At 35.8% G+C, this 15,047-nt stretch overlaps 1 protein-coding gene across 2 annotated transcripts; it reads left to right on the forward strand.

Annotated features, from left to right (window-relative positions):
• Positions 1-225: 225 nt before the first annotated feature.
• LOC131156477 (pentatricopeptide repeat-containing protein At5g67570, chloroplastic) lies at positions 226-9,470 on the forward strand. 2 transcript variants are annotated; one of them, XM_058110193.1, is made up of 9 exons: positions 226-922; positions 1,079-1,270; positions 1,721-1,802; positions 1,962-2,153; positions 2,292-2,405; positions 3,048-3,141; positions 3,218-3,375; positions 6,973-7,407; positions 8,175-9,470. In XM_058110193.1, the coding sequence occupies exons 1-9, from the start codon at positions 345-347 to the stop codon at positions 9,039-9,041; spliced, it is 2,712 nt and encodes a 903-aa protein (XP_057966176.1). In that variant the 5' UTR covers positions 226-344; the 3' UTR covers positions 9,042-9,470. The 2 variants fall into 2 exon arrangements, with proteins under 2 accessions (XP_057966176.1, XP_057966184.1); XM_058110201.1 differs by lacking the exon at positions 1,962-2,153 and having other exon boundaries at positions 231-922.
• The last annotated feature ends 5,577 nt before the right edge of the window (positions 9,471-15,047 follow it).

Below are 15,047 nucleotides of genomic sequence, written 5' to 3' on the forward strand. Positions count from 1 at the left end.
GATTAGTATTCCGAAACAAATCTCGCTGAATGAACCATCGAGATTTGCCACGCAACCAATTTTTCTAAGGACATCTCGCTGTTTGGTTCAACGAGATTTGTTTAAATCTCGTTGCATCAAATAGCGAGATTACGTCAGAATCATTTTGAGAATTATTTTTCGAAATAAGGTATTATTTAATATATATATATATATATATATATTTTTTTTTTAAAAAATAAATCGGAAAACACTCCAAGATTTTGACTTCCGTTTTCGGCTCTCATCAGCGGCCTGTCATCTTCACAAAACCTCATGTGCAGTTCCATCCACTTCTCAGTTCTTCCTCTCTGCTTTCTTCCGCCATGGAAGCTTCAACAGGAGCTCCTCCAGCCTCTGCAGCCCCCATCCAACCAGACGTCGAAAGAATCAAGCGAAGGCTCCTCCGAAAGGGTGTCTTTCCAACTCCCAAAATCATCCACACCCTCCGCAAGAAGGAAATCCAGAAATCCCGCCGCAAGGCCAAGCGCCTAGCGGCTCAAACCAAAGAGCCCCCACTCTCCGAGTCCCAGGAGCAAGCCCTGGCCGAAGAAGCCCACTTTCAAACCCTAACTCTCGAGTACAGAGACTTCACCAGGGCCGTCAAGGCTAAGACCAAAGATGACAATGGAGCTTTAATGGTGGGGACGCCGTGGGAGGGGCTGGAGAGAGTTAGGTGGAAAGAGCTCTCGAGTGCGAGCAAGGAATACGGCGGAGATCGGCCCAAGGTAAAGCATTTGAGAGAATTGGGCGATTTTCTCGAGCAGAAGCGCGAGGAATTACGGTGGCTCTTGGACGATGTTGTTGAAGTGGAAGAACGTTGGTTGGAGAATGGAAGTAATAGGCGGGCTCCGGTGAAGCGGCGAGGCACCACAGCCAATGCAATTCGGTTTCTTATAGAAAGGTTGGTGATTTTCCGCGCTACTCAGTCATGTTTTTGGGGAATATGTAGATAAAATTTTGAATGCAGCAATGAATGGTTAAGGTAGAATTTTATACTATTTGGTGTATTTTCATTTATATATTTAGGAGAGGCTGATACGGGTAGCTTGTGCTATAGGCTAAGCCGGACGGACCTTAATATGAAGGATTGGAAATTCGCTAAGATGATGAAACAGTCAGGATTGCAGTTTACTGAAGCTCAGTTACTTAACATTGTTGAAGGACTTGGTGCTAATGGACGGTGGAGACAGGCATTATCCGTCGTGGAATGGGTTTACAGCTCAAAGGATTATAGACATTATAAGAGCAAGTAATTGGGTTGCCTCTTTGGTTTCTTTAAGACTTGGTGCTAATGCTAGTTGCATGTAATACCTCTAAACACCATATGCATATTGTTGTTTTAGTTCTTTAGTGATTCCTGATAACCCTGCTCTTGAATTTGGTATTGGGCTGTCATCGACTGCCTATTTCGGCATTAATTGTGAGTGTTATCTTGCACTTTGTGGTAAAATACTTCTGTGGCAACTGTGACGACTTTTTAAAGAGGATTTTATGCATTTATACTTGGTTTTGGCTCTATTTCTTCTCTATTGCACTTTGCCATATTATTCACCCCAGCTGGTTAATCATATACTGTTGTTTGTTTTCAAATTATTATATATCTTACAATTTATACTCACTTTTTAGAAAATATGTTGTGTTTGACAGTGAAATTTGATAGCCCCCACTGTTCCTTTAAAGAAATTTATGCTTTTTGTAGGTTTGTATACACCAAGCTCTTGGCAGTTCTTGGAAAGGCTAGGAGACCTCATGAAGCGCTTCACATTTTCAATCTGATGAAAGTAATAATCTAGTATTGTAATTACATAATTTCATGAAAAATGCGTTATTTTATTTTGTTTTGTTTTTTAATTGATCACCAAAAGCCTTTTTTTTTTTTTCAATCATTTTTAATTACATGTTATATGTTGTTTTGCGGACTTTAACGCCTTGTCATCCAGGAAGACTGCATCACCTATCCTGATATGCCTGCGTATCACACTATTGCTGTTACACTTGGTCAAGCTGGCCTCCTGAAACAGTTGCTGAAAATTATTGAATCGATGAGGCAGAAGCCTTCCAAAAGAATTAAGAATATGCACCACCAGAACTGGGATCCTATCCTTGAACCTGATGTGGTTGTTTTTAATGCTGTAAGATAGCATTGCTGGCTTGCAGCCATTGCTACGTCTATAGACCATGACCTACTTAATGTTCCATGATATATCTTTATCATCTGCACATTGGACTAATTGCATTATCTAATTTTTCTTTGACTAATCGGTTGCCAGGTTTTAAATGCTTGTGTTCCATCGCGACAGTGGAAGGGAGTATTTTGGGTGTTTCAACAGTTGAGGAAGTGTGGTCTGAGGCCTAATGGGGCAACCTATGGGCTTGCAATGGAGGTAAGTTCTGGATCATGACATCCATTGGCATGTGATATTTCACGCATGGGCCTTTGGTTCTAAATGAGTTAATCTAACTCAAGTAATTGTATTTGATTTGGATGTTAAAACCATGAATAGTAAATACAATGCTGCACTTTTATAGGTTCGTTGGTTTTGTATTGTGCTATCAGTTTGATAGGTTGGATTGCCTTGCTGATCCTTTTATTATTATTTTCTCATCTTCACAAATGTTAATTCATAGTTGCTATAAAGTTGCTTGGACAGTGATTGTTTAAAATTTGTGTAGGTTTGAGCATGTTTAATTATGGATTTCGACTATTTTTAAAATAATAAATAAGATGAAAGCAGTTGCCAGTAATCTTGACCATAAGATCATTCTGGTTGGTTCTTTCAAGCGAAAACCATGGCATTAGAATTTTTGTTGTTGCTCTGTTGCCTTTGTATCTTGCATTGAAGTCTTACAGGGTGTGATTGTTGAAAGGTAATGTTGCAGTCTGATATCTCATTTACTGCTTGCTTGCTTTCATGAAGGAGTTGTAAAAATTAGATCTTTATCCTTGTGAGGCTGCAGTTTACTTGTCAGAAATCTTTTATTCCTTATATATGCATTAAAGTCTTACAGGAGGTGATTGTTGAAAGGTAATGTTGCATTCTGAAAAATATGACCTTGTCCATGGGTTCTTCGGGAGAATGCGAAGAAGTGGGGAAGCTGTAAAAGCCCTTACTTACAAAGGTAGTGCAATTTGTCTTCCATTGACAAGGTTTTTCATGCTCAGTGGCTCATGTATTTTTGATCTGTAACTTTCTAGTTCTTGTCAAGGCCTATTGGGAGGAGGGCAAAATCAATGAAGCTGTTGGGGCAGTCAAAGATATGGAACAAAGGGGAGTGGTTGGAACAGCTGGTGTTTATTATGAGCTAGCTTGCTGTCTTTGCAACCATGGAATGTGGCAAGATGCTATGTTTGAGGTAAGTTTCTATGCCATTGCTGTTTGAGCTTGTGCTTGTCATTGGCTGAAATTGCTTGGGGTAGTATGAGAATCATATGTCATATGTTTATGAATATGTGTATATATAAAGGGAAGCCTTGCTGCAACGGCAGTGTCCTTGCTATGTGACCTTGTAGGTCATGAGTTTGAGGTGTGAAAACAGCCTATTACAAAAATGCAATGTTATGCTGCATACTATAGATCCATAGTGGTTTGGCCCTTTTCTAGACCATGCATATGCAAGAGCTTTGCGCACTGATCTGCCCTATATATATTGATCAGCTAATAAAGATTTCATTGAAAAGGGCACCAAGGGGTGGTACCCATATACAAACTAGAAAAGAAAGAAACAAAAAAGATGGATCAAGGCCCAAGAAAGAGTGATATTTCTCATCTAAATCATCATCCAAAAAACTTATTGATTGGGAAGCCAATCAATATTTGCACTTACCTAGGACTTTTGGAGTACCTAAAAAGAGCCCAGACTATTAAAAAAAAAACTAGAAGCTTTGGCTCACAACTATGGGTTCATGGCTCAATTTAACCAAAATACCCTAACCTTAAAAATAATAAATTAACAAGAAAAACTGAATCCTTGGGTTTATTAGGCAAGTTATTGCTCTGAAACTTGTGATAGAACAAAAGTTTCCGAAGAATTCAGTTTTCCTTTTGTAATATATTTTAAATCTTCCCAGCATGTATCTCACCTGGGCTTGGGGTTTGTTGACTTTGGTGTATTCCCAAAGGGGGGGGGGGTGAATTGGAATTTTAAAACTTTTCCTAGATTAAGTTCAAATCCACAAGCAGTATACCACAACTTAGGGTCTTTCAAAACATATGTCAATTACCCAACAATATAAAACTGAGCAGATAAATAAATCAGTTAAAGTAGACTCAGTATTTCTCAATTATTCAAGGCATGTATGTAAAATAAACAAGATAATAAATAAACATACATGTAGAGAAATTAAAGTGCGGAAATTTAGATAGACATGCGAAAGAGAGAGTCGACACAAGATGTGTTATCGGGGTTTGGCTAACAATGCCTACGTCCCCGCTTCAAGCTTACAAGTAAGAGGATTCTATTAAATGCCCCCTTACAGGTGGAGCAACACCGGATACAAACTCCCTTTCCTTACTGGGTAAGGGAAGTCCCAAGTCAGATTAAGAGGGCTGACCCCAACCTTTACAACCAATTCTTACGGGCTAGATCAACACCCCCTCAAGCCATGCCTGAAATACTACAGATAATCAAATGATTTGTGTACAACATCAATGCTTCTCCAATAAGTAAGTATGTACCAATATGCACAATCAATGCACTCACAAATGATAAGTATCTATGCTCAAGTGAGGTAAGGTCAATCTATATCCCAACTCTCAACCAAAGTGTATATCGTATATACATAAGAGCGATACCTTTGATTTTAAGATATTATAATCAAAGAGCAATAATCAAAGGAACTCAAACTTCTATGCTAATATCTCAACACAATGTATATAAAGTATTAAGCAAAATTAAGATAAGGGATTCTAGCTTGCAAATATATGTATTTAGCAAATAACACGAGCAAGCCCTTTAATCTGGCAATGAAAATGCCAGGACTCAAAAGCTAAGAATAAGCTTTTCTCGAATAATGTTTATCAATAAAATAAAACGGGGATCACTCTAGCTTACTCTCTATAAATCAATTTCAGAAAATGCACAATGAGAGAGTTGTAAGCTTCAAGAAATATGTATGAAATATACGCACAATATTAAGAGATTAACACTCCTTTGCAAGTTGCAATTGGTTTGCAACAAAGAAGTATAACAAATACTTCTCCTCAAGAAATAGTTTTGCAAATCAAAGAACAAGGAGAATGAACAATATGCCTCAAAAGATTGGAAGAATATGAGTTAAATTAGTATTATGAGTGAAAATAATTTTAGAGAATTTTTGGCTAATGATTTTGCTAATCTCTTGCTAATTAAGACAAATGAAGGGGTATTTATAGACATCCATAAAAAATTAACCTTTGGGGACACGGAGGACCTTTTGGAAATAGATTAATCATGTTTAGTTAAGAATAACCTCATTTACTTGCGGTAAAAAATTGACCAACTTGAGAGGTTCGGTTGACCAAGGACAAGGTTTGGTCAACCACTTTTATAAGTTCAGTCGACCGAGAAAAAATTGAACTACAGGTTTGGTCGACCATATCAGGGTGTTTCTGAACCCTTCGTGGGTTTGGTCGACCAAGGCAAAGGTTGGTTGACAATTCATATAGATTCGGTCGACCAAGGCCAATTTGAACTGTAAGGTTTGGTCGACCAAGTAGTTGAGGTGTTAGTGGATAATGGTTCGGTCGATCGAGGACGGTGCGTTCAATTCAGTATGGTCGACCGAGCGAAGTCAACATGTTGACTTCTAACCTGTTCGGTTGACTGAGTCAATTTGTGCATGATGGGGTCGGTCGACCAAGCTAACCAAAAACTTAGAATTTTGGTCCTCTTTGGTCTCCTGTGCTTTAACAACTTTATGTGAACAAATATATGTCTTTGAAGTTCAAGAGTATTGGTCGACTGAGACTTTTTAATTTAACCTAAAAATCCAATGTCAGTCGACCGAAGTCTTTCTATGGTCTTTAGATTTCCTTATGGTCAGACTATGGCCTTCGAGCATAAACCTATCATGCATGAGATGCAGTTATTACAGACCCATAATATTACATACCAAAAAACTAAATGCAATTACAATAAAAATTAACTGTCTTCTTCTTTCTTCTTTTACTCATCTGTCATCCATGGAATATGCCATACGAAATAAGCTTTAGGATCTGTCTTGGCTTTCATTTCCCTGTCCCTTATGTGTGATATCAAATATGGACTTGTTCACATGCTAAATATACACATAAGTTCACTATGTTTCGTTAGCATCAAAACAGAGATCAGACTCAAAAAGTCAACAGAGTTGAAATTGTGATGTTTCTCCTTGAAGTCATTATCACATTGTTGAAATTCTTCATTAGATATCTTTGTGCAATCTGACCATGGTCGATTCCTCCATTGCACCAAATACTTTTGGTAGCTTCTCCTGATAGAAACAATGTCACAATTCAGAGTGTGTTGAATCTCTTCATGAACATTAGGAGCTGGAGGCAATTGAGTCGTAGGAAATTCATTAGTTGAAGCTCGACATTTTCTGTGTAGGAGTTAAATCTTTGATGATGAGATGTTGCTAATGCCCATGTTGCCAGCCAGACTAGTACATAAGCATTTGACTTGATTTTTTAATAATCTTTAGAAGCAAACAATTCGATATTGGAGCTTCTTGTACTACTTGTTTGGAAAGCTAGGTCATACATGCTCTGTTACTTGATCTCCAACTTCAAACTCAGCATGTCCATGACATAAGTTTGCATAGTTCTTGTGGGTACCATTGCTTAGAGCAATTTTGTGGTGCTGTGACTTTTGAAATTTCATTATTGACATTTTTATTAAATATTTCTCTCTTGTTGCAGTTTCTGCAGCCACTTAATTGTCAAATATTTTTCGTTGGGTAGGAAATTTAACTCATAGAAAATGTGTTTGCAGGTTGGGAAGCTGAAAAAACTTCCTCATACTAAACCTTTGGAGTTTTCCTTCACTGGCATGATAATGTCTGCCATGGATGGGGGACATGTAGATGATTGTATTTCTATTTTTGAACACGCAAAAGAATATTGTAATCCTAATATTGGGATGATTAATGTCATGCTAAAAGTCTATGGCAAACATGATATGTTTTCAAAAGCGAAAGAGTTGTTTGAAGAAACCAAGAGAGCCAAAGCTGGTTCAGTTCCTTGCCTAGACGATGGTGCTTCCCTTGTACCAGATTTATACACATACAGCTCCATGCTTGAGGCTTGTGGTAGGGCACTCCAATGGGAATATTTTGAGTATGTCTACAGGAAAATGACTCTTGCAGGGCTTCAACTTGATCAAAATAAACATGCATCACTGCTTGTGGAAGCATCCAGAGCTGGGAAGGTGATATATCCTTTTCCGACTAAACTAGAGTTCCATTAGTATTTTCTATTGTGTTCGAACTCTTGATTATTTTTATGACTTCAGAGAAATTTAATCTGATTTTGCTTTTTTGTGTGTGCTGCAATCCTATACCCGAGCACAGTATGATTTGAGTTTTCTTCTACTAATCAGTTGACTCCATCTACTGAACCGGCTGTTGGTAATTAATGAATACAACCTGAATTATAAAGCAGGACATTATTTCTCTCATTTTTTGTGCAGACATTAACATATTTGTGGTAGGTTAGGCATAGCAGCAGTAGAAGACGAGGGGCTGCTAAGATGGTTTGTTCATCTGCAATGTAGGCCAAGGAGTGAGCTAGTTATTCTTAGCAGAAGTGGTGGGTAGGCCGAAAATAACTTGGAATGAGATAGGAATGATTTAATAGCTCTTAAATTGTCTCGAGGAAATTGTCATAATTGCATAAATTAGTGGAAAATGATTCATGTAGCTGACCGCACCAAGTGGGTCTTAAGGCTTGGTTTGTTGTAGTTATTTGTTGTTGTTTGTTTTCTTACATGTTTGGTGGTTTATTTGGCTTCTGCATTATCTCCTCTAAGCATTCCAGATTTTTCCCCAATTTGACTTGACCCAACTGTATTTTGGTTTTCATGAACTTGGTGGGAGCCTGCCAGTCCGCCACCTTATTTCAATGTTAGATTAAAATGTTATTCCAAATGACTTGACCCAAATGTATTTTGAGAACTTTTTTCTGTTTTCCCTGCAGTGGCATTTGCTGGAGCATTCTTTTGATACAATTTTGGAAGCTGGAGAAATTCCTCATCCATCATTCTTCACTGAGATGGTTATTCAGGCTATAGCTCAACATGATTGTGAACGAGCTATCACCCTTACCAATGCTATGGCGTATGCCCCATTCCAAGTCAGTGAAGAGCAGTGGAGGGACCTTTTCAAGAAAAATGGAGACAGGTTCAGCAGGGATAGTTTAGAAAAATTATTGGATTCTCTTTGTAATTGCGATGTTGCAAGGGAAGCCTCAGTTGCGAACCTTTCAAAATCACTAGTCTCTCTCTGCGGATCTGGTGCCTCAAAATGCTTACCAGGTTCTGTTGATTTTGGCAACAAAGTCATAAATAAACCAGTCTCTGATGATGATGATGGGGGATTTGATGGCACCAAGGGAGTTAAGATGCAGAACTTATCAAGAAGGGGGGAGAACCCTGATCTCCAGGGGGATCTTCCTGTTGACAGTAATGGTGACACCTTTGGCTTATCTTCCTTAAAAACTGGTTATGAGAGAGAGGGTGATGATAAGGTAAATGCAGTCTCTAAGCCCCCAAATGGTGTTGGTAATGAAGATGGAATGTCTAGCCTTCCCGTGAACTCGGGGGTTTCTGCTGAAGGTAGGGCAACTAGTGGATTTGCTGATTATTTTGATGACAAATCATCAACTTGCAATGCAAGTGGAGACTCAGAATTTGATGTTAATGAGGTGGAACCCGATGTGCTGGGTGGTGAAGTTGATGATTGGGATGGAAATAAGTTGCCTTCAGCAAATGAAATACTGGCTTCCTGGGAAGAAAGCAGGAAGAAGAATGGGATTTTCTTCCCGTCTCAGCTTGGTAAGAAATAAGTGCAGGCTTTTATATGTGTGTGGTATGACAGCTCATTCTATTCAAGTCAGAGTGAAAATATACGCATTTGGGGCGCTTCATTTTCATCAGAAGGGTTCTGTTTCTGCTGGATGCCACTGTTTAGTTTTCAGGTTCGTAGTGATGGATTGATTCTGCTGCTTGAAACATTATTACAGTGCGTTGAAAGCTCATAGCTCAAAACAGCGGTTCAAAAATGGGAACATTCAAGCAATCTAAGGATCCGGCGCAGCAGAGATTTCTGTGGCATATACAGAGTTCTTGTATATTTATTGTTACACACATGAGGCTTCCACGGGACCAAAACTGTGAGTGCCAACCTTATAATTTTTGTTGACTTAAAACTCTGCGTTGCAACTTCAGTGTAAAGAGCACTTTTTTCAATTGTGGACCGTAAATGGTTGTCTCCCTGTTCCAGAATATTTATCGTTTTCATTTATAGGCTGTCAAGTGTTTCAGCAACTGTCTATCCATCTCAAAATCTTATCCCAATTGCTTTGCAAAGCAATGAAGTCTCTTTCAGCAACTGTCTATCCATCTGGATGATACCTTGATTTTTTGAAACATGAGCTAGAGATGGATAGACGGTCAATGAAATGCTTAATGTAAATGTATTTATTCTAGATCCCTTTAAGTAAAATTTGAGAAGTAATTAAAGATAACGTATAAGTGGTACTGTTCATAGGTGAGGTTAATTTTGTAAAAATAAGAAATTTTTTTGATTATTTTATAATTTAAAAAAATATATTAGAGGATAATCATATATTATTATATCATGTATTATAATATATTGATTATTAATAAATATAATTCAATTTTGGAATGAAGAAGAATAACCTTCATTAATTTAAATTAATATTAAAAATTTAAAATACTAATTTGATTAATAATATTATCTAAACATAAACTAATATGATAAATATGTTATAAATATAAATTAAGAACAAGATTATTTTTAATCCTATTATATTATTATTTTTACTTAATAAAAATATTTAAGTATTAATTAACAATAACATTTAACATAATTATTATTAAATTGTTAATTAAAAATTAACTATATATTATTTTATTATGCATTATTATCTATTAATTATTAGTGAAATATAATTAAATTTTGGTATGAATAAAAAGAACCATCTATAAATTTAAATTAACATTAAAAAGGGCAAAATATATTCCTTCTTTGGGGTTTGACAAAAAGATAGGGACCTCCCTGAGGTTTCAAAAATGTCATAGGTTTTCTTTGAGACTTCAAAAATGTCATAAACTTCTCCTGAGTTTTGCTAAAAAGACATAGATCTCTCCTAAAAAAAAAAAAAATGTCCTTTTGCAAAATACAAGGTAAGGTTTGTGTTTTATTTTAAAAATCTCAAAGGAGGTCTCTGGAATTCTTGAAAGCTTAGGGCAGATCCTTGAAATTTTTGAAACCTCAGGAATAGTCATTGTCTTTTTTCTAAACCTTAGGAGGTCAATGTCTTTTGCTCTTAAAATAATTATTAATGAAATTGTTAATTAGAAAATTTTAATATTTGTAATTTAAAATATGTTGAAAAATCGTTATATCTATAATAAAGGTAAGTATCCAAATATTGTTTATTTTAAATACAATCAAACACTACTTATAACTTTTAGTATTTATTATCAGCATATATTGAATTCAACACTTTTTCAAAAAAAAAAACTTGTGTATAAGTGGTTCCAAACGATATCTAATTCGATCAAAGATCTAACATAAATATACACGTTTAAATATTCTTATTTATAAATGACACGAACATGCACATATGTATCCACAAGCATATATATATAAGTTGTATGTTCAAGTATAAATAAATTATTAAATACAATATTTTATGAATTAAAAAAATAAAATTATTATTTCATGTAAAATAAAAGTGAAACATATATTTCAATTAAGTCAAGAAAATTCAAGGACTAATTAAGACTAGAGGGTAATTTGAAGGGTGTTGATTGGATTCTACTGTTTATTATAACAACAATAAAAAAATCAAGCTTTAGTCTCACTAAGTGGGGTCGGTTATATGAATCATTTCCACCAATTTATGCGATCATGGACTATTCTTTTGATAGATTCAAGGATATTAAATCCTTATTCACTATCTCCTCCTAAGTTATTTTAGGTCTACTCTTACCCCTTCTATTGCCTCTCATAGTGACTAAATCACTCTTCCTCAAATGTGCACTATAAGACCTACGTTGCAAGTATTCATATGATCTGAGTCGTCTCTCCCTTATCTTATTTTTTATAAGAGTTACACCTAACTAACCACGAATATGTTCATTCCTTAATTTATCTTTCAATGTTATATCACTCATCATCTATTGTTTATTATAAAAAGAGATAATATACATCATCGTTATTTTATTGCTTTTAATTTTAAAATAATTCTAAGAGTTTGTGCTAAAAAAAAAAAAAGAAAAAAAAAAAATCCTGTGAGCAAATGAAGATGCATTGAGTTTACATCCATTGAGAAAATATAACTTATCAAATGCATGCTAACATTTTCTATGCTTTTTGTTCATATAAAGACTTTGACCTAATTGGATGTTAGCACTAGTTTTGATTCCTTTCATAATTGAACACATTTTGAAAATACTGTATTAAAAAAGTTTTATTAGAGGGATTACTTATTTTATAAACTATAATTAAATAAGAATAAGGAAAGATATTCATAATATATTTTACACTATTTCTGTTGAGACAATATTGTTGGATGCAAGTAGCTCTTCTTTCCTTTTTTATTTTTTTATTTTTTATTTTTGATCAAATCTCTATTATACATAAATTACTTGATTTTCTTTGTCCTTGCTTGCTTGTATTTTTGGTTTAACAATGAAGATTCTACCAAACTTTGTTGACCAGTGAGAGGACCAAGAACCCTTTATCTAAAATTCTATAACTAACTCAATTCATCAAAAAGTCATAAAGATATATAACCTTTCACTTCCTTTAAGATGAATGTACCTTGATTTAGTCTAATCAGCTGTACTTATCTTCTAAATATCAACTTTTATTTACCGGGTATTGTACTATGCATATGGTTAGGGGTGACAAAACGGGTTAATGAATCGGGTTTGGGTGGGTCATAAATGGGTAGAAATTCAATGGGTTCGAGTTCGGTTTGATTCGTTTACTAACGGGTGACTAACATACAAACCTAAACCCATTTGTTTAATAAACAGGTATCCGTTACGAACTCGTTTAAAAATATAATTTATTTATTTTTTAATTTTTTAATTTTTTAAAATATTTTATACAAAGTGACATTTTTTTTTTTTATAAAAAAAACAGTGCTATTTAATTTTATTTATTAATGTCTTAACAAAAAAACATAAAATGTATATATATATTAAATAGGTCACCCTGGGTACCCAACCCAAACCCATCTAATCCATTTATTAAATGGGTTAGGTTCAGGTTGATCCGTTTATAAATGGATCACTTTCTACTAAACTCGAATTTGATTTAAACGAACATGTGAGTTTTGGCCCATTTTGCCACCCCCACATTTGGTACAACTATTTAAAATAGCGGGTATGAAAAAGTGTAATATTTGGTAGGTAAGTGTAACACTACTCTTAGTGTATATTGGGAGACTTTTTACTAGCCATTAAAAATACATGACTTTGATCATGCACCTACAATCTATTCTAAATTAATGTATGTCACGCCCCGAACCTCGCAATGGGACTCAGGGGTGAAAATGTAACCTAAGCTATCCCTGTATCATACAAATCATCACAGATACAATACAAAGGATGAGGCTCCGACCCCGTGGGGTTTTCAGACACCCTAAACACATCCAAACACAATCATATATGCAGCGGAAAAACCATACGTACATATGCAGTACCATACCAGAGTCTATACAAGAGTAGACACAATGCTCTATCAAAACATACAAATGGGTGCCCATCACATCCCAAAATGGCAACCCACCAAAATTACAGTCTTAACACTTACCTAACACTAAACGCGGTACACCGGCCACTACGCTCCCTACACTAGGACGCTAGTTTCGGTTACCCGAAGGACCTGTAAAAATGTATGTACAGCAGGGGTGAGACACCTCTCAATAAGGAAGAACACAGATTATATCGGTGTGTGGCATTTGAGTGTTATCATGATACAATATACACGCAATTAAATGCAGTCCAGTACTAGTTTACATAGTGCATACACGCACACACACACACACACATGATCAGCAAACCCGGTGTCGTCACACCCATTGGCCCGAAGCCGGTCCGCAACAATCCGGCGTTGACCCGTAGCCAACTCGCGAAACACGGCGCCATCGGCACATGGCTAATCCGCAAAACACGGCGCCACCGGCACAGCCAATATGAGGGCGGTTTGTCAGGAGATTCGGAAAAGAGTCAAACAGAATAATTTTTAGGGAGCACTCTTTCTCAGCCACCAAAATTCACTCTAGATGCATTCCTAGTCCATTCCATTGGTCTAGGTCATATCCCACTCTCTCAAATTTGGATTGGGAAGAGTTTCATTGCATTTCAGTAGATTTAGGAGGTTAACTCAAAGGCTCTCTTGTGGCATAGGGTGTTCCATGGTTTCTAGAATATCCTTTTTGGTTGGTCGTCTTGCTGGTTCGTTACTTCTTTAGAGCATTTCGTGGACCTTTAACTTCTTTAAGAAGCCTTTTCCATCCTACAGAGTCTTCGTGTAAGGCAATGATGATGGTGAATTTCCTAAGGAAGCCCCTTTCGCGTTCAGAATTGCACAATCCATATGACTTTTTCTCCAAACTGACTTTGTGTCCTTACTGTAACGACCCAAAAATTCATACCATTTTTTTATATATACTATCAAGCTATATTTCATAACTGTTGGCCTTACAAGGTTTAAAATCTTATTATCTTGTTTTGATGCTAACAAACAAGTGTAATTTAATGTATTTGTGTGAGTAATGATATTTCAGGGCTCATATATGAGAAAGTAAGGTCAAAGTGCTCACAATGATCAAATGAAGCTTAAAAGAGTCAAAACATGGATTTAAAGATGATATATGAAACCTTGAAGAATATGAGGACATGAATGAGTTGTTGAATATTAAAGTCCAAAGAGCCAAAAAAAGGCGAGGACGTAGGCTGGGTATAAGCCGAACCTCGTAAAAATTTCTGTCTCAGTCTCTCTTTCCCTTACTCTTTATTTTGAGTGCATATTTAAATTGCGTTGATGGTTTAAATTTGAAAATCATATAAACTACATATATTTAGAAATCAAACAAACTTAAGGTTTAATTTTGATTTGGGTTACGGAAACCGAAAGGGAGTACGTTGGTTACACCATATCTTGCGGAAACTATACGGGAGTACGTTACTTGGTTAACATCCCAAAGATAAATTTACCAAGAGTTTAGTTAAGTTCTAAATATTGAGAAGAGTGTAGATATTGTGTTGATTGAATGTTATATTGCACATCATATTGAAGAAGTAAAACCATATATACAGGGCTTACAATTGTTTGAATGTTTTATTAGTTGTGTGGTTGATTAAAGAGATTAAGTTGTTGTGTGATTGGTGAAATTAAATAAATAAGTTAAAGAATTGGTTAAAAGAAATAAAGAAGTTAAGGATTCTTAAAAAAAGTTAAAAGAAAGTTTTAAAAGCCAATTCACCCCACCTCTTGGGAAGCTATTCCTAATTTCAATAACTTTGATACCCTGTATACATATACATATCATCATCACGGGCCTAGAGTGGGTGCCGTGGTAAATTGTGCATTCCATGAAAAATACCTATGCAACGAAAAAAAAAAAAAAACATAAATATCTAAACCATAACCCAAAAATACACAATACCAGAGTACTACAGATCCACCATATACATATATGTACACCCTACCCAAAAATCCCAAAATGCTGTGGGTTCAACAACTCGGCCCAAAACTCACCCCATAACTATGTCGACTCAGCCGTCTCCACTATCTCTGAGCCGACTCT

The sequence above is a fragment of the Malania oleifera genome, chromosome 1 (genome assembly GCF_029873635.1).
Source record: "Malania oleifera isolate guangnan ecotype guangnan chromosome 1, ASM2987363v1, whole genome shotgun sequence".
NCBI lineage: Eukaryota > Viridiplantae > Streptophyta > Magnoliopsida > Santalales > Ximeniaceae > Malania > Malania oleifera.

Bases quoted from the DNA above. Each gene is read 5' to 3' on its own strand.
- LOC131156477 (XM_058110193.1), top strand. From the start codon at position 345: ATGGAAGCTTCAACAGGAGCTCCTCCAGCCTCTGCAGCCCCCATCCAA. The intron at 2,406-3,047 runs GTAAGTTCTGGA...GATTGTTGAAAG, and splicing joins CCTATGGGCTTGCAATGGAG to GTAATGTTGCATTCTGAAAA. The intron at 3,142-3,217 runs GTAGTGCAATTT...GTAACTTTCTAG, and splicing joins AAAAGCCCTTACTTACAAAG to TTCTTGTCAAGGCCTATTGG.